This window comes from Sebastes fasciatus, chromosome 4, assembly GCF_043250625.1.
Source record: "Sebastes fasciatus isolate fSebFas1 chromosome 4, fSebFas1.pri, whole genome shotgun sequence".
NCBI lineage: Eukaryota > Metazoa > Chordata > Actinopteri > Perciformes > Sebastidae > Sebastes > Sebastes fasciatus.
Window position 1 is genome coordinate 1,553,791 of NC_133798.1, and position 18,511 is coordinate 1,572,301.

General features: G+C 42.3%; 1 protein-coding gene and 2 long non-coding RNA genes across 11 annotated transcripts in view; 1 reads left to right on the forward strand and 2 right to left on the reverse strand.

Moving 5' to 3' along the window:
* The window catches only part of LOC141766937 (uncharacterized), a 216,260-nt gene that overhangs the window by 16,804 nt on the left and 180,945 nt on the right, over window positions 1–18,511 (forward strand). The gene's annotated exons all lie outside the window — the stretch shown is intronic.
* Window positions 1–18,511, reverse strand: part of LOC141766935 (uncharacterized) — a 121,069-nt gene that overhangs the window by 12,750 nt on the left and 89,808 nt on the right. The gene's annotated exons all lie outside the window — the stretch shown is intronic.
* The window catches only part of anln2 (anillin, actin binding protein 2), a 31,205-nt gene continuing 18,069 nt past the window's right edge, over window positions 5,376–18,511 (reverse strand). For 4 of the 8 annotated variants that reach the window (XM_074634119.1, XM_074634114.1, XM_074634118.1 and 1 more), the window contains 12 exons: window positions 17,454–17,630; window positions 17,131–17,257; window positions 15,925–15,973; window positions 13,965–14,018; window positions 13,837–13,881; window positions 13,731–13,752; window positions 11,885–11,994; window positions 11,371–11,424; window positions 10,735–10,821; window positions 9,398–9,505; window positions 9,152–9,321; window positions 5,376–6,583 (listed from right to left, as the gene is read on the reverse strand). In XM_074634119.1, the coding sequence (XP_074490220.1) occupies window positions 6,418–6,583; window positions 9,152–9,321; window positions 9,398–9,505; window positions 10,735–10,821; window positions 11,371–11,424; window positions 11,885–11,994; window positions 13,731–13,752; window positions 13,837–13,881; window positions 13,965–14,018; window positions 15,925–15,973; window positions 17,131–17,257; window positions 17,454–17,630 (1,169 nt within the window). In that variant the 3' untranslated portion in view covers window positions 5,376–6,417. The remainder of the gene's footprint in view (window positions 6,584–9,151; window positions 9,322–9,397; window positions 9,506–10,734; window positions 10,822–11,370; window positions 11,425–11,884; window positions 11,995–13,730; window positions 13,753–13,836; window positions 13,882–13,964; window positions 14,019–15,924; window positions 15,974–17,130; window positions 17,258–17,453; window positions 17,631–18,511) is intronic. The other 4 variants (XM_074634120.1, XM_074634115.1, XM_074634117.1 and 1 more) reach the window with 3 other exon arrangements.

Consider the following 18,511-nt stretch of genomic DNA (forward strand, 5'->3'; position numbering starts at 1 on the left):
CCTAACGAGCTGGTTTTTGGACATACTGTACGTGGCCCTTTGGCAGTGCTGAAGGATAACTGGGTGGATACCGAGCCGCCAAAAGATTTGATTGACTTTGTAAACGGTTTCAGACATCGATTGTTTGTAGCTAGTGGTATGGCTAGGGAGAAATTACAAGTGTCCCAAAATAAAATGAAAAAGATGTACAGCATGATCGTCGTACAGAACGCCATGAGTTTAGTCCGGGAGACCAGGTCCTGGCTCTCATGCCAATTGTGAGGTCGCCATTTCAGGCTGAGTATACGGGCCCTTACACTGTCTCTGAGAAGATCTCCGATTTGAATTATTTGATTGCGACACCAGGGAGGAAAAAACAAAAACAGCTGTGTCATGTGAATCTTCTCAAGCCATATTACATACATGTGTCTGATGCTGATGCGGGACAGGCTGGTGTGCGTCCGGCTCTGAGTGTCAGTCCAGTCTTTGTTGCGCATGAGGGAGATGGCGTGCCGGAGCCGGATGAAAGTTTGCTCTGTGGCCGGTTAAAAAATTCTGAGTCGCTTGGAAACTTGGATAAAGTGTTGTCGCATTTATCTGAGTCAAAACGTAATGAACTGTCTGAGCTTGTACGGAGGTATCCCTGTCTGTTTGGCGACGTGCCATCACGCACGGATTGGATAGAGCATGACATTGATGTCGGAGATGCGCGGCCGATTAAACAGCGGTTTCATTGTATGTCACCAGATAAGCGCAAATATCTCCACTCAGAAGTTGATTACATGCTCCAAAATAACATCGCTGTGCCGTCGTCCTCTAGTTGGGCCTCCACTTGCATTTTGGTACCGAAGCCTGACAAAACACCTCGGTTTTGTACAGATATGAGAAAGGTAAATGCTGTGACAAAACCAGACTCCTTCCCGTTGCCACAGATGGACAACTGTATCGATCAGGTGGGGTCCGCCAGGTTCGTAAGTAAATTTGATTTGCTTAAGGGATATTGTCAGGTTCGTCTGTCTAAGCCCGCGCAGAAGATATCCGCGTTCATTACGCCGTTCGGGTTATTCTCCTATGCGGTAATGCCATTTGAACTCAGAAACGCGCCCGCAACGTTCCAGCGCTTAATGAAGAGAGTTGTATCAGGTTTGGAGGGCTGTTCTGTATATTTGGACGGCGTAGTTATTTACGGTGACACCTGACATTCTCATCTTTAGCGCATTCGTGCACTGTTTGAGCGGTCGGCAGAGGCGCGCCTCACCATCAATTTAGCTAAGTGCGAGTTTGCCATGCAACGGTGACATATCTGGGTCGTGTGGTAGGGTGGGGCCGTGTGACTCCTGTCCAGGCCAAGGTGACATCAGTAGCTGAGTACCCACAGCCTTTAACAAAGAAACAACTTCAGCATTGTTTGGGGTTAGTGGGGTAAAATACGAGTTTTTGTAAGAACTTCTCCACTGTGGTGTGTCCTCTTACTGATCTGCTGAAGTCCAAAGCAAAATATGTCTGGTCAGCTCAATGTCAGCAAGCATTTGACAATGTGAAATCTCTGTTGTGCTCTTCTCCTGTGCTGCAGCGCCGCAGTTCCATCATGCCTTCATGCTCCAGGTGGATGCCAGCCAGGTGGGAGCAGGTGCCGTCTTGCTCCAGGGGGATGATCAGGGGGTGGTGAGACCAGTCAACAGGAGGAGCTCCCCTGGTGGTTTACACGGATCACAATCCTCTGACGTTTTTACAGTCTCTGAGATGTCCAAATCAGAGGTTAATTAGATGGTCCTTGTTTCTTCAGGCCTTCGATCTGGACATTCGACATATTAAAGGAATCGATAATGTCTTAGCAGATGGATGGATGGATGGATGGATGGATGGATAGTAACTTTTTGGATCCCGAGGGAAATTCAAGTTTCCAGCATCACAGTTCCATAGTGCAAAACATGTTAGTAAAAAGGCAGTAAAAAAGTTCGTAGTGCAAAGTACAAAAAAATATACCAGATATAAAAATACAAGGAGATGAAGAAAACTGTTAAAACTGAATATAGTACAGAGTAACAGCTGTGATACACGACTATTAAAAAGTGAATATAGTGCAGAAGAGACTGTTAAAAGTGAGTGTAGCGCATTATTATCTGTCCTGCAGACGGTCCTCCTTTGTCCCCCCCTCCCTAGAGAGGTGTTGTACAGTTTGATGGCTCGGGGGACAAAGGACTTCCTCAGTCTGTCTGTGGAGCACTTTGGGAGCAGCAGCCTGCCGCTGAACGAGCTCCTCTGTTTGGTGATGACGGCGTGCAGAGGATGGCTGGCGTTGTCCAGTATGGCCAGCAGTCTGTTGAGTGTTCTTTCCTCTGCCACCGTCACCAGAGAGTCCAGCTCCATGCCGACCACAGAGCCGGCCCGCCTGATCAGCTTGTCCAGCCTCGAGGTGTCCCTCTTAGTTGTGCTGCCCCCCCCAGCACACCACAGCGTAGAAAAGGACGCTGGCGACCACAGATTGGTTGAACATCCGCAGGAATTTTGTGCAGATGTTAAATGATACCAGCCTCCTCAGGGAGTACAGTCTGCTTCGGCCCTTCCTGTAGAGGTGGTCAGTGTTTATTGTCAAGTCCAGTTGGTTGTCCAGCTGCAGCCCGAGGTACTAGTAGGCATGGGGGTGGTCTAGACTTCCTGAAGTCTATGACCATCTCTTTGGTTTTGAGGTGTTGAGCTGCAGGTGGTTGGAGTGACACCAGGCGACGAAGTCCCCCACCAGGCTCCTGTACTCCTCCTCTTGATCACCCTTAGCACATCCCATAATGGCCGTGTCGTCTGCGAACTTCTGAATGTGACACGACTCAGAGATGTAGTTGAAGTCCGCCGTGTAGAGGGGGAAGAGAAGGGGGGCCAGTACAGTCTCCTGTGGAGCACCGGTGTTGCTGACCACAGTGTCAGATGTGATGTCCTTCAACCTGACATACTGTGGTCTGCCGGTGAGGTAGTCCGTGACCCAGGTCACCAGGTGTGGGTCCACTTGCAGTCCTGGCCAGCTTGTCCTGCAGTACACGGGGCTGGATGGTGTTGAAGGTGCTGGAGAAGTCAAGAAACAGGATTCTGACTGTGCCGCCTCCCTTGTCAAGGTGCAAACTCCGTCGTACCATTGACCTACAACAATGATAAATAAAAATAAAAATGAAAATGTAAACAAAAAACAGTTATTCATTTCCAGTTTTAAAAATCCCCAGGGAGCCACTGGAGAGGGGCTGAAGAGCCGCAGGTTGCTGACCTCCGGTTTATATAATACATGTCACATGGAAAGGCTGAAATAAAATATGAATCTGAGATTCATATTTGTATAGTCCCTTATTGTCTTCACTGTGTAACAGCATTAGACTACAGGATGCTAAACGCCTTTGTTAAACTAAGTTGTGTGGAAACAAACCAAAATGTCGACACAACTTTTGTATCTGTCTAACCTTCCTTCTGTCAAGGTGCCTTTGTTATTCACAGTAACAAGGCCATCCACCTCAGTATCATCTCATGTGTCTTTACCACACAGGAGCCATGGAAGGAAGAGAGCAGAGGTTGACACACCAGGATGTTGTGCACAATGTGTTCCTGCTGGGTCACATTGGTAGAAAATTCACTGTGGATGTTCCCGGTCCCCAGACAACCTGCTGACCTTCCCTCTAGCACCACCATAACACCTGCATTTACAAATGTGCACACAAAGATGTAACACAATCTAATCAGCAAGAAACTGGTCAGATTGAGTGATGAGATGTTCACATGTTGAGTTTTAAAAGGACAGATCTGTATAATCAACTGGGGAACATATGTTTACAACCTTACGTACTGAACTTCAATTACTGCCATAAAAATTGGCCAATGCTGTGAAAGGTGAAAAACCCATAGAAATGCACTGCTCTGTACCACCGCCCAGCACCCAGAGTATACTAATGTTGTAACTAGGGATGTCACAATACCAGAAATCTAGTAGTTGATACCAATACCAGTGAATTTCCACAATTCTCCATACCACAGTAAATAAAAAAATAAAATAAAAAAAATCCCATGTAATGTGTACAAGTGTCTATATAAACTGGGGGGAAAAAGTTTGGAAACTTGTGTTTGGTGGATTATTTCTCTGTTGTTACAATGCTAATGGTCATTGTATTTTACATCGTTGGAAAGCCTGTTTATTTACCTTCACAATGATGTCCAACTTGTAAGGATCATGCATTTGTGGGATGAGCAGCACAGCTGATTATGTGGGTAGCACCCAAGAAAAATTTGCCAAAATGCTCCGTCAATGGTAAACAGTGTATTCTCATAAGGCTACCAGGAAGCCTGCAATGACTGCCCTTCACCGTCGGGCCCGTTAGCGCTGGTGTCGACAACACAGACAATGGAACCTGAACATGTGGGGGAATGTCATGTTCAGTGATGAGTCCAGGTTCTGTCTCCCAAAGTTTGATGGCAGGGTCAAAGTATGGAGACGACGTGGAGAACGCTATGCTGATTGTTGAACGGATGGAGTAACAGCTTTTGGTGGGGGCAGTGTCATGGTGTGGGGGGGAGGGCATCTCCCTCACTGGCTAAACAAGGCTTGTCATCATTGAAGGCCATCTCAATGCAGTGAGATATCGGGATGAGGTTCTGCAGCCAGAGGCGATCCCATATCTCCACAATCTGGCACCTAACTTCATCCTCCAAGAAACAACGCTCACCCCCACAGAGCCAGGGTTATCACAGACTACCTCCACAATGTCGGAGTAGAGAATGGAACGGCCTGCCAAGAGTCCAGACCTCAACCCAATTCAACACTTGTGGGATCAGCTTGTACATGTTAGAGTGACCAACAAAACCACGCTGGCTGACCTGCAACGAATCCTGGTTGAGGAATGGAACGCCATCCCACAGCAACGTGTGACCAGGCTGGTGATATATCCTCAGATTGCAAGCAGTAGTTTAAATTCACTGACATGGTGACATTTCACTGGGTAAAGGCTACCAGAGGTGGGACCAGGTCATTGTTTTGCAAGTCACAAGTAAGTCTCAAGTCTGTGACTCAAGTCCCAACTCAGGTCTCGAGTCCTAAACAGGCCATATGAGCTCTTCATCAAATGTAACATCATTTTAACAGCAGAGTAACTGGATCCAACTGGTGCTCAGTAACAGAACGTTAGTTCTTCATAGTTTTCTCCTGAAACGTGATTGGATGCTGTTGGATCTGGGGAGTCAACAGTAAGATAATCAAATGCAAGTCTCAATAACATTCACTGGAAATAAAGACTCCAAAGTTCAATAAAAACAAAACACCACTTTTCAGAGATTTAGCAATAATTCATTTTGTTCAGTTCAGTTTGTACCAGCACTAGCAGGCAAATACCCTGCCTGGATTGCTAAAGACCATAAATGTAAACTGGTTTCTGGAGCCATTTCAATCCATTTATTTTATTGACACCTTCAATTAAGTGCATAGAATGAGAGTTCACAAGAATAACATTTAGAACAAAGTGACATGTAAAACAACAGGACATCAGACAGAACAACCTACATTCATTCTTTTACCTCACCAGTTCTCTCATCCACTGTATTACACATATATGGGTTTAAATGTACAATAATATGGGCTTATATATGTGCAGTAACACAAATCATGTACTTAGGAATATGAGTGACAGCAGCAGGCCACTGGGAAAGAAGTAAAACCCCCAAGACGCCAGTGACACGTTGTACAGACAATAGGGATAGAGTCACATTCTGACTGGTTACTTCTTCAGTAAAACAGTCACGTGTGTTGTTCTATCACATTTTACAGAAACAGCCAAACATCTGTTGGTTCAGTGGAACCTGCTTCTACCTAGAAAGATCAAAAACCCAACGAAAGGCTTCCACTCAACTCAACTCTATATTCTAATAATTCATAGTGTTTCCTGCCATTTCAAATACATTCGCATCCTACATTAGTTTAGTAGAGTTAAAGATTTCCCTCTCCTTCCATATTTATTAGTGTATCTATATAAATGCGTTTAACCTTCCAGTTTAAAAAATGCAAAAATACAATATTATGAATCTAAATACATGTGTCAATTATCTCAAAAATAGATAAGCTATAAGAAGTTTCACCGTAGCTATTGAAAGTGACCAAATCATATTGCCAACAAAGGCTAAAGCAGCTGATTGCCAAAGAAAAAAAAGTCTAAATAAAACCTTTTCCACAAAATCATGATAAAGAAAAACTCAAATGGTAACTTAGCAAATAAGTGAAAACCAACAGTAAGGATTCAGATGAAAATAAATAGAATCCAAATTAAAGATATCTCCCAAAAAGAAAAATCAATATGTGATGCATGATGTTTAGCCTTGTTTCATTTGAACTGTGAAACAGAGGCTATAAAGGAGGCATCCACGGTGTTTTCATGAAGCCCAGGCAGCAGAAGCTATAAGGAATCACATCTGGTGTAATTACAGGATGCTCTCCCTCAGGTTCCCACTGCTGGACGTGTTGGACCGCTGACTCTCTGTTTGGGTTGCTGATGTTTGGTTCCACGTGTGAAAGTCCAAATGTGCTTGATTGAGTTTCTCCATCCAGTCCGATCTCTCCTGTTTGGTGTCGGCTGAAAACCAACACCTGAACAAGAACAACATGCATCAGCATGGTCAGAGAAGCCAGACCGGTTTGTTATCGGTGCTGTCGAGGCTGTTGAAACATTTATCACAGTTGAAGTAATTGTCCTACTTTGGTAAACTCAATGTAAACTCATGGACAACTACTGACTTTTCTACTTCTTCCTCCAAATGTAGACCACATCCAGTGGCACACAATGTGCAATACGCTCTAAAAGAGTGTAGAGGCTGTTCCTCTTTAGTCTTTTTACAGTAATTATACGGTTTCCCTATGGCAAGCTGTTTTAACATTTAATACCTCAGCTTGACTATCTGGAATTAACATTAGAGATATCTACAACTGTAATTGTAAGAAGTCAGAATAACATTGTGACTAGTAAGAATTCCTATTCCAGATATCTATAAGGTCATTGTGACTACTCATAACCCCAGTTAGAGATGTCTACAACGTCATTCTGAGTAGTCATAACTTCAGTTAGAGATATCTACAACGTCATTCTGACTAGTCATAACTCCAGTTAGAGATATCTACAACCACATTCTGACTAGTCATAACCCCAGTTAGAGATGTCTACAATGTCATTCTGACTAGTCATAACTCCAGTTAGAGATATCTACAACGTCATTCTGACTAGTCATAACTCCAGTTAGAGATATCTACAACGTCATTCTGACTAGTCATAACTCCAGTTAGAGATATCTACTACGTCATTCTGACTAGTCATAACTCCAGTTAGAGATATCTACAACGTCATTCTGACTAGTAATAACTCCAGTTAGAGATATCTACAACGTCATTCTGACTAGTCATAACTCCAGTTAGAGATATGTACAATGTCATTCTGACTATTCATAACTCCAGTTAGAGATATCTACAACGAACATTCTGACTAGTCATATCTCCAGTTAGAGATATCTACAACGTCATTCTGACTAGTCATAACTCCAGTTAGAGATATGTACAACCTCATTCTGACTAGTCATATCTCCAGTTAGAGATATCTACAACGTCATTCTGACTAGTCATAACTCCAGTTAGAGATATCTACAACCTCATTCTGACTAGTCATAACTCCAGTTAGAGATATCTACAACTCCAGTTAGAGATATCTACAACCTCATTCTGACTAGTCATAACTCCAGTTAGAGATATCTACAACCTCATTCTGACTAGTCATAACTCCAGTTAGAGATATGTACTACGTCATTCTGACTAGTCATAACTCCAGTTAGAGATATGTACAACCTCATTCTGACTAGTCATAACTCCAGTTAGATATATCTACAACCTCATTCTGACTAGTCATAATTTAATTTTAGATATCTAAAAAGAACAATATAGATATCTTCAGTTGAGGGGAATTAAAGATATCTTGAACTGGAATTATGACCAGTCAGAATTATATTGTAGATATCTGAAACCGGAATTACAATTAGTCATAATTCAGTTGCAGATATCTGCAATGTGAATTATGGATATCTGCAAATGAATTGTGGATCTCCGTAATGACAAACCCCATACACGTGAGTGGCAAAAGTGGTTTGATTCGTTCTAGGATATCTAAAATTTGAGTTTTGCCTAGTCAGAATAGAATCAGGGATATCTTGAATTTGCAGATATCTCGAATGAATATCCTGTCTAGATATTAAATGTTAAAACGGCTTACCATAGTTTCCCTGTACATTTCTCGACACAGCCCAATCAGTGATGTCACAGAAGGGGGTGTTTCCTATCAACTGTCAAAAGTAAAACACCCTCTCTAACATCACTAGTTGGCTGCAGCCAGAAAAGCTTCATGCTTCATGTAAACAAAAGTGTCTGAACAGACAGGCGGTCTGGGATTCACAGATGAATCCATGAACATAAAAAAAACAGAAAAATAAATCCTAAGATTTCAAAGTCATAGCATTATAAAGTAGTAAATTTACGTGTTATTTTAGAGGGGAAATAGTGTGAAAATGAGGAACGTGGAGCATCTTGTGAAGTTATACTTTAGTGTAGGTTTCACTAATAACCAAATAGTTCATCGTTTGGCACATCAGCACCACATTATCTTCAGTATCAGGACCTGGAATGGATTGAACAAGAAACTGAGTTTATTCTGAAGAAAGAACCACACGGACCTGATGGGGAAACTGACTCTTTAGAGGAGGAGGAAATGACTTTATTTCTCGTCAAGTTATGACTTTATTCTCCTAATATTACGACTTTTTCTCGTAAAGTTATGACTATATTCTCCTAATATTACGACTTTTTTTCTCGGAAACTTACGACATTACTCTCGTAATATTGTGACATTTTTTCTTGTAAAGATATGACTTTATTCTCATAATATTACAACTTTTTTTCTTGAAATATTGTGACTTTATTCTCATTAATTTATGACTTTTTTTCCGTTTTAATATTACGACTTTATTCTCGAAATATCAGATTTTCCCTCCCCCTCATATGTGGCCCTAATACTTCATCGTACTCAATTATAACTAAAACAAATTGAGTGTATTTCCACGTCACTAACACCCACAGATCTTTACTTTATTTTCAAAGTGTTTCGTTTCTATTTAATCTTACTTGGCCAAGGCGTCCTGGCTGGCGTCCTGGCTGGCGTCCTGGCTGGCGTCCTGCTGCTGTGGGATGTCGCTAACCAGCTCAAAGGTGAAAGGTCGAGCACACAAGTCGCTCTTCACAGGCTTGACACAGCGACTGGGGGAGCTGGACAGAGAAAAGCTGCCCTCTGCTTCCTGGGAGGTTAAAACAGAAACAGAATGAAAGCTACTGAAAGTACCTTGGAGACTCAGCCTGTTGGTCTATCCATACCTTAGTTTCTTTGTCATTGGGGTGGTTCCAGTAGTGCATGCTGCATCCCACCAGAACAAAATACCGGCGATGCCACACCCCATATCCACTGATCAACTCAAACATAGTCTGAGAACAGATCCAGAAAAAGAGTGAGATTAAGGCAACTGAATGCAGCGAAAATGCAGTTTAAAAGACTTTTCCAACATTTAAGGAAAATGTCTACCCCATCTCTTCTGATCAGCGTAAAACTGTTATACTCAGAAGAGAAGCAGATTTACACTACACTACACTCCAGTGGGAATGTAGCTCCCATCTTTGCTAAACTCTGTGTGTTTTAAGATACTGACACTTGTTTTTAAACTATTATGACAAATTAATTCTCTCAACATTTCCTTTGTGAATCTTAAGATCTAAAGTCTGCATGACACTAAATTGCTCGTTAGCCAGACGAGACGAGCAGAGACCCAATCTGTCAAATGGGTTGACGTCTCTCAGTAGATGTCTGCACACCACCTGAAGCTAAACCATGACAATACTGAGCTGCTCTTCCTTCCAGGCAAGGCATCTCCCGTTCCTGACCTCTCCATCATCATTGAGGACTCGGTGGTGTCCCCGACTTGGAGTGAAAGGAACCTGGGTGTGACACTGGAAGACCAGCTGTCTTTCGCTGCTAACGTCGCTGCGACAACCTGTTCCTGCAGACTCAATCTCCACATCAGGAGGTTACGTATGTTCCTCATCCAGGAGGCGACGCAGGTTCTGGTCATGGCTCTTGTCATCTCGCACCTTGACTACTGCAACTTGCTCCTGTCCTGACTGATGTGTCTCCATGTGCCATCCGACCTCTGCATCTCATCCAGAATGCAGCAGACCGGCTGGTCTTCAACCTACCCAAGTTCTCCCAGACTACCCCGCTCCTCCACAGCCTACGCTGGCTCCTGGTGGCTGCTTGTATCCGATTCAAGACACTGGTGCTTGCCTATCGTGCTGTGAATGGCTCAGGCCCATCCCACATCCAGAACATGGTCAAACCATACACACCCCGTCCACTACGCTGCTACTGCCAATCAGCTACTCTCTCACTACGAAAGGGGCCCAGCTACCCAGCTATCTCTGAAAACTCATCTGTTCAGACTGCACCTGGCTCGGTCTCCTATTGTCTTTAAATGGAGCACTCAAAGTAGATCAGCATATGTGATGAAGGTGATGTACTTGCACAGTTCTTGACCTTCTTGGGGTTGTGCCCACATGGTTGAATGCACTTATTGTGAGTCGCTTTGGATAAAAGCGTCAGCTAAACAAATGTAATGTTTGCAATGTATCCAGAGAGTTGTGCAAAATATCACATTACTGACCAGGAAGCCTCGGTGCTGTACACTAGAGTGACTTTCACTGTCCAGTCGCAGGTAGATGTTGCCCTCTAGAGGTGAGAGAAAAGGCACCTGCAGTCCGGGGAGGAAGAGGGAGGGGACACACTGTTAAACTGGTATGATGTGGAAGACATGTAGAGAAGCAAGAAACAGAAAACCATATCTTTAAGAATTTCATTCCAACATGCTTTTCATCCACTTTGGTAAAGAAAAGCTTCCTGAAAATAAGCTCTTCTACTTTTAAGAGATTTAGTTTCTACTCGATAGATAGTGTCATTATGAGGAGGTATCACCACGATGTGTACTGCATTTTGGAGTGAAATTCTTCTATTATATTTAGACCACGCACGCACGCACGCACACACACACTGTCATTTCACAAAAATGTAGAGTTTGGGAGTCAAAATACCAACATAATGGATATTGTCTTTGATTTTTGAGATCAGATGGGGAAGAGCTTGACCAGATAAAAGAAAATTCATTCACCACAAACAAAAACTGTCAAGAGTGATGCAGCGGTTCATTTGTACGACTGAGATCATGAGTCAGAAACGAGGTTAGTTTTTGCAGAGGGAAACGGTGAGAAGCGAAGGGCTGGCATTGTGGTCAAAAGAGTGAAACCTTTTCCTGAAATTCATGTCCCAGCAGCCTCCTGATTTTGTCTTCAAGTTTCATCTGAGAGGAGGAAGCGAGACAGAGAAGGGGAGGGCAGACATGTTACATCACCAGTGAGCCCACCCACATGTAGAAACCTCTAACAGAATAATAAAAGCACCAAAGGGGTGTATAGTGGTGTCTGTAGCACTATGCTTCTTCTCTGGTCAGTCAGTGCCGGAGGTCAAAAATGAAATGCACAGAGAGGTGCAAACACCTGGTGACAGGGGATGTGTTACATGGGCCATGCTTTTCCCCTCTGAATGCTATCATTCAATTAACAATTATAGTACCACAAAAAGTATTGACATGTCTGCACTTACACAATAATCAAACTGCATTCCTGAAAGGTTATTTTTTACAATACTTGCCAAATTGACAAGATATCAGAGTTAACGTGGCTAGGGCTTGTTTCATATCACTGAAAGTTTCCAGAGAGTGCATCTCTTCCCTTCTCAACACTACCATGACAGATAACTACCTTATCCAAAGGGAACTTGCTGTGTCCCAGCGAGGCCAAGGTGATCTTATGGGAGCCCACCAGACAAAAGTTGCTGGAGCGGCGAGCGTTGAGAGCAGGAAGAGCTGCAGCTGAAGGAGCAAGAAGCACAGAATGAAAACATGAAATGGTCAGTCAGCAATGCATGACCATTATGACCAATGAGTTTAATGTTTAAAATAGAATTGCTTCTAGGGGGTGGAAGAAAATATTGAAAAAAATAGAATAATGCGATATTATATTTTATGATACTGTATCGATTCCCAAAAACCCTGTCTCGGTTTTTATTGCACGGCTTTGTTGAATACTCAGTTCTGATTGGTCAATCACAGCGTTCTATGATCTGTTATTTCTTTATAGCAGACCATTGCTATGTATAGCAGATCTTTTGCTACGTATAGCAGACCGTTGCTACGTATAACAGACCGTTGCTACGTATAGCAGACCGTTGTTACGTATAGCAGACCGTTGCTATGTATAGCAGATCTTTTGCTACGTATAGCAGATCGTTGCTACGTATAGCAGACCGTTGCTATGTATAACAGACCGTTGCTACGTATAACAGACCGTTGCTACGTATAGCAGATCTTTTGCTACGTATAGCAGACCGTTGCTACGTATAACAGACCGTTGCTGCGTATAGCAGACCGTTGCTGCGTATAGCAGACCGTTGCTGCGTATAGCAGACCGTTGCTGCGTATAGCAGACCGTTGCTGCGTATAGCAGACCGTTGCTGCGTATAGCAGACCGTTGCTGCGTATAGCAGACCTTTTCCTACGTATAGCAGACCGTTATGTATAGCAGACCTTTTGCTACGTATAGCAGACCGTTGTTATGTATAGCAGACCTTTTGCTACGTATAACAGACCGTTGCTGCGTATAGCAGACCTTTTGCTACGTATAACAGACCTTTTGCTACGTATAGCAGACCGTTGTTATGTATAACAGACCTTTTGCTACGTATAGCAGACCGTTGTTATGTATAACAGACCTTTTGCTACGTATAGCAGACCATTGTTATGTATAACAGACCTTTTGCTATGTATAGCAAACCGTTGTTATGTATAACAGACCTTTTGCTACGTATAGCAGACCGTTGTTATGTATAACAGACCTTTGCTATGGGCGTAGTTCTGATGTCGGACTCTGGAGGACCGTTTTTGTGTCAAATTATTGATTTATTAAGTACATAGCCGTGTAATAAGCAGGATAATATACAGCTAGCGGGTCATTGTTGTGAAATAAACCCCTTCAGGGCGATGAGAGACCCCTCTGCTTCACGGCGAGGTTTATTTCACAATAATGACCGGCTCGCTGTACATTATCCCTTACTTAATTAATAATTTACATGTGAAGATTAACTTCATTTCATTTGCAAAGAGATGCACCCTCTCAGTGTATGAGCCCTCTCAAAGTAGTGTTTTGATGTTGGATGTTACAGGGACTATGATAAATGCAGATCCCACTGTTCTGACTGCATAAAAAAGTTAACTTCTTTAACTCAGATTTTATGCATATGGTTGTGTGTTCTTTATAGGATGACAGTTTTCCTAAAATTAGAAAATCACAATATGTCGCCTTATATATCGCAATATATTGAATTGTTACCCTTTTATCATGATACGCATCATATTGCCATAGCTCTAAAATACAATACATAGCTCTAATCGCCTCGAATATCAAAATCACATTTTATTTTTTTGTATACAAAATTCTTGTAAACATTCACTAGCTATTCCAGAGTCATTGTCGAGACGAGTAAAACGGGGGAAAAAATTAATTCTCCTTGTACTATAACAAATACTGACCAAAATAAAGCTCAACTTACATGTCAGACCTTTATTGGATCTCTGTTGAAAACAAAAGAAAAGGTTTATGTGGGAGGTGGAAACACAACAATGTATACTGTATAATATTTGAGCATGAAGTAAAACCTGGATAGTCACGGTGAGAGTGTTCAGAAGCTTTCTTGGTTTGATCTGAATATGTAAAGACAACATAAATGAATTAGACTGTTATTAATAAATGCACACCTGGCTCATTATTTGGCTCACTGACTTACCCTCGACTTGGTGGTGGTCCGGTCCATGCTGCAGTTACTACCTGAAGTGTTGGACTAGATGGCACAAAAACAAGCACATTAAAAATCCACAAATGACATCAGATCCAACAGTGCTGTGCAATTCACCAAACAACTTGTTAAGACAAATAACGTGCTAAGATAACTTGCATGCCAGTAGTACGCTAAGCCATGCGTGCTGCCTGACCCATCAAATAAACCTCTTCATCTACCTCACAATCAACAACGCATTCATCTCTGTCTTAAACCGTTAACCCTCTGAGACCACGCTCCAAAGTTGGACTACATTTTAGCGAGGAAAAACTGGCATGGTCATTTTCAAAAGGGGTCCCTTGACCTCTGACCTCCAGATATGTGAATGTTGAAATTATATGTATATTATATGTGAAATTATTCTAAAAAATGGTTTCTGCATACTGGGGTCCATACACAGTCTTGAATTCCATAAATTGGGTATCACTGTAAAGCTGAGACTCTTGTGGATCCAATGAGCCCAACTGTATCCATGTGTGATGATGTTAGTCCCCATAGGAGACATTTATGACCTCCAGGTATAAAATGACCTGTGGTGACCTCTAGGATAATCACAGCCTCATGAAACTTTACAACCATAAACTAGAGACCTAGAGCATTCAGAGGATGGATGGATCAGACTAGAGACCTAGAGCATTCAGAGGATGGATGGATCAGACTAGAGACCTAGAGCATTCAGAGGATGGATGGATCAGACTAGAGACCTAGAGCATTCAGAGGATGGATGGATCAAACTAAAGACCTAGAGCATTCAGAGGATGGATGGATCAGACTAGAGACCTAGAGCATTCAGAGGATGGATGGATCAAACTAGAGACCTAGAGCATTCAGAGGATGGATGGATCAGACTAGAGACCTAGAGCATTCAGAGGATGGATGATCAAACTACAGACCTAGAGCATTCAGAGGATGGATGATCAGACTACAGACCTAGAGCATTCAGAGGATGGATAGATCAAACTACAGACAAAGAGCATTCAGAGGATGGATGAATCAGACTAGAGACCTAGAGCATTCAGAGGATGGATGAATCAGACTAGAGACCTAGAGCATTCAGAGGATGGATGATAATGACAATAAGGGGGTTTCTGATCAGTTTACACAACACAAGTGCTCGCCATCCAATCGCCGAAAAATGCAATTCTTGCAGAAATCTCCAAATGTCCAAAGTTTTTGATCCCAAATCACAGCATGTCTTTTTCTCTGGTGTTCCTCAAGGTCTTGGTGTCTTAATGTGGTATTTTGGAGGGATTATTGATCAGTTTTATCAATTCTCCAGTGGTTTAGCACCAAATCTGTGGAACAAATGGTATCAACCCAAAAACTGCTGCAACAATGCTTGAGTCATAATAGAGCATGGGGATGACCATCATATTCTTCAAATCATAATGTTCTAAGCCCTTATACACTTTTACAATTCATTTTAAATAATTCATTCATAAATGTTTGTTTCTGATTTATGACTAGAACAACTAGACACAGGGCTGAGCTGCCTCTCAAATTAATCTTCAGGTTCCAGCTGTCAGATGATGTACACCACTTCTATGTGACATCTACTGTTGACCTGCCATCTCCCCCTAAAGGCCCCCTGGACCCTCTAAACAAGACTAAAACAGGTCTATTGTGGGTCTCAGAGACATGCCAGCTAACATCACATTAAGCTAACAGCATGTTAGGCTATCTACCATGCTGCCATGACTGGCATACTCCCATGTGTCAGTGTTATGGAACATAGAGGATATGAATAACAATACAAACTTGTAAATGTTAATTTACAATGGAGAAAAATACTTCTGGAACCTGTAGCCCCAACCTCTACGCTATTCTATTCATTTGATTTAAATTCATATTTTAATGTATACGTAACAAAGAACGACCGCACATCAAAATGTCAAATGTTTTGTCTCACCAGGCTGTAGACCTCCACATCAATCTCAAAGGATGAGCGAATATCCTTCCTGAAATATCAAGGGGACAAAACAATATCATATGCAATAATCTATAGAATGATCACATTGACACAGGGATAGGATTCCTCGAATTCAAAGGGCAAGTGAGCAAAATCATGTTTCAGAGCTTCAACATGAAACCGGTGCAAAAAGATCCAAGTTAGGGATGGAACGGTTCTGGTAAAAAATACGAACCGTTCGGTTCGCTAGTCACGGTTAGTGGTTGATAAAACGGCAACTGTGATTAAGCACTGTGCAACACGTGTGGTTGATGCTAGCGGCAACACTTTGGGTAGGAAAGAGCAACTCTCTCTCCCCGCAGCATTTAAACAGCCTCTACATGCAGACTCAGACAGGGCAAAAAACATATCTAAAGCACTGAGGAGGTTTATAGTGAAAGATATGCAGCCTTATGCAGTCGTGGAGGACGCTGGATTTCAGCAGATGATTAACGTAACGTTGCTTGAGCCGCGCTATACACTTAAGCAGCACAGTAATTCCAGCAGCACAATCCCTGTAATGTGTTTTATATTTATTAATTCTTTTAAATAACACAGTGGCACAGAAATCCAACCGTATTCCTCCAAATACTGCACTTTATGAGTGGAAAAACTAATCTTTCAATTAAGAGCTGATAATCAGGGAACTGAGACATATGTTATACTGTTGTTTTTTAGTGTAGTTCTTTCTGGTTGAGCTTATGCTTCAATTGATGTTGATGGCCTTAGTCTATAATTACATCATATTTATATGAAAATAACAAAGCTGCATTTCTTGTCTGCACTAATGACTATAGAAGACGTATTCTTTCAGTTAAGATTTGACAATGAAGAAGTGTTTATGTTCCTTATGGAAGCCATACTTTTGTTAAGGCAAACATTTGTTTGTAAATGAACCAAACCGAACCGAAAACCGTGACCCCAAAACCGTGATATGAACCCAACCATGAATTTTGTGAACCGTTACACCCCTAATCCAAGTGCATAAAAGAGTGTCCCAATTTGGCTGAAGTTGTCTGGATGTGACAATTAAAAAAATATAAATATGAACCAAGACACCCAACAGATTGACAAGTGATGTCCATCACTGATTGAAGAAAAGGAAAGTAAGATGTAAATGCAGCAAATTAGTTCTAGCAACAGTGCATAAGATTCAAAGCGGCTTACAGCATTACAGATGTAGGGAAGGAGATGGTGTCTCCATTCTGAGCATCAGCAGCCGTGGCCAGCGGGGTGGCGACGATGTTGCAGGGCCCGTAGCGGATCAGGACAAAGAAGTAGTGACTTGGCCGACCTAAATAGTTACATAAACAACTCAGTCCCTTCAAAGTGGATGTCAACCACTATACTGGTATTAAGGCCTGGATTTTAAAATAGAAGTTGTTCTTTTTCATTGAAATCATACAAATGCATCATAATAATATTAAATGAGGCAATTAAAAATGAAACCAAATAATAAAAAGAGTAGAAATGTTTCCTTGCTGTGCTACCTGTGCGGTTGTGTGAGGAGCAGACAAATTCCACCTTAAGAGGCAGCTGAATGTTTGTGATGCTGACAGTCCCTCTACAGGCCTGCTGGGGAACATACTCAGTGTCCTCTCCTGACTCCGAGTTCCTCTCCTCCCTCAGTCTGGCCACCTCTGCCAGCAGGGCACAATGTTTCTCACCTGAAACAGACAAGTATCACAAGAATAAGAAGAAACACAGAAGAAACTTACACTTCCTTTTCTGAACTGTTCTATTATTGTTGTCGCAATATCGATATTGAGGTGTTTGGTCAAAAATATTGTGATATTTGATTTTCGCCATGTCGCTTTGGAGGAGAGGTGCAGATGTAATATTAAAGCTAGGGTAGGCAATTTGTTGTATAAGCATTTTCGGCTGGACCGCAGAGGGCCAGCCCTACAAACGCAAAAGTCTGTCACTGAGTGACTGACTGAGTGATGAAGTTACAGGATTGGTCGGCCGACTGTTGGAGTTTCCTTATTGGCCGTTGCTCTTTCAAAATGAAAAGGCAGAGAACAGTTCAGTGTTAAGGTTTTCTGTGGAGCGTGTCAGCGGTTCAATGTATCATTACATCGTGCTGTTGTTGTACATGTGCTTTTGTTTATGTTCGTTTAAGTTCCGTTATGTTGTGCTTCGTATTGTGTTACCGTGCAAATGTTCGCCTCACTTTCCTCCATTTGAAATTGATAAAAAAAAAGGATAAAAATCTGGTATCTGTGGCTGTCGTAGGCCTGAAATAAGCCTGGCCTACCTGCCTGTCTACCTTCCTGCGTACTTGTTCGCACTCTGCCAGTGCACTCATTGTGCCTACGCAGAGTCTCCCTCAAGGCTACGCAGACAACATTTCCCAACACTAACATGCTAGCTTGACAGCTCTGAATACGAGTGTTGAGAACGGGCCAAATGCTTGGCCTGTGCAGGGGCAGGCTTTACCGTTTGGCAAGGTAGGCAACTGCCTAGGGCCCCCAACTGCTATAGATTTATTATGATGACAGAAATAAAAAATAACAAGGTCCCCAAAGTATTTAAAAAATGCAACTCA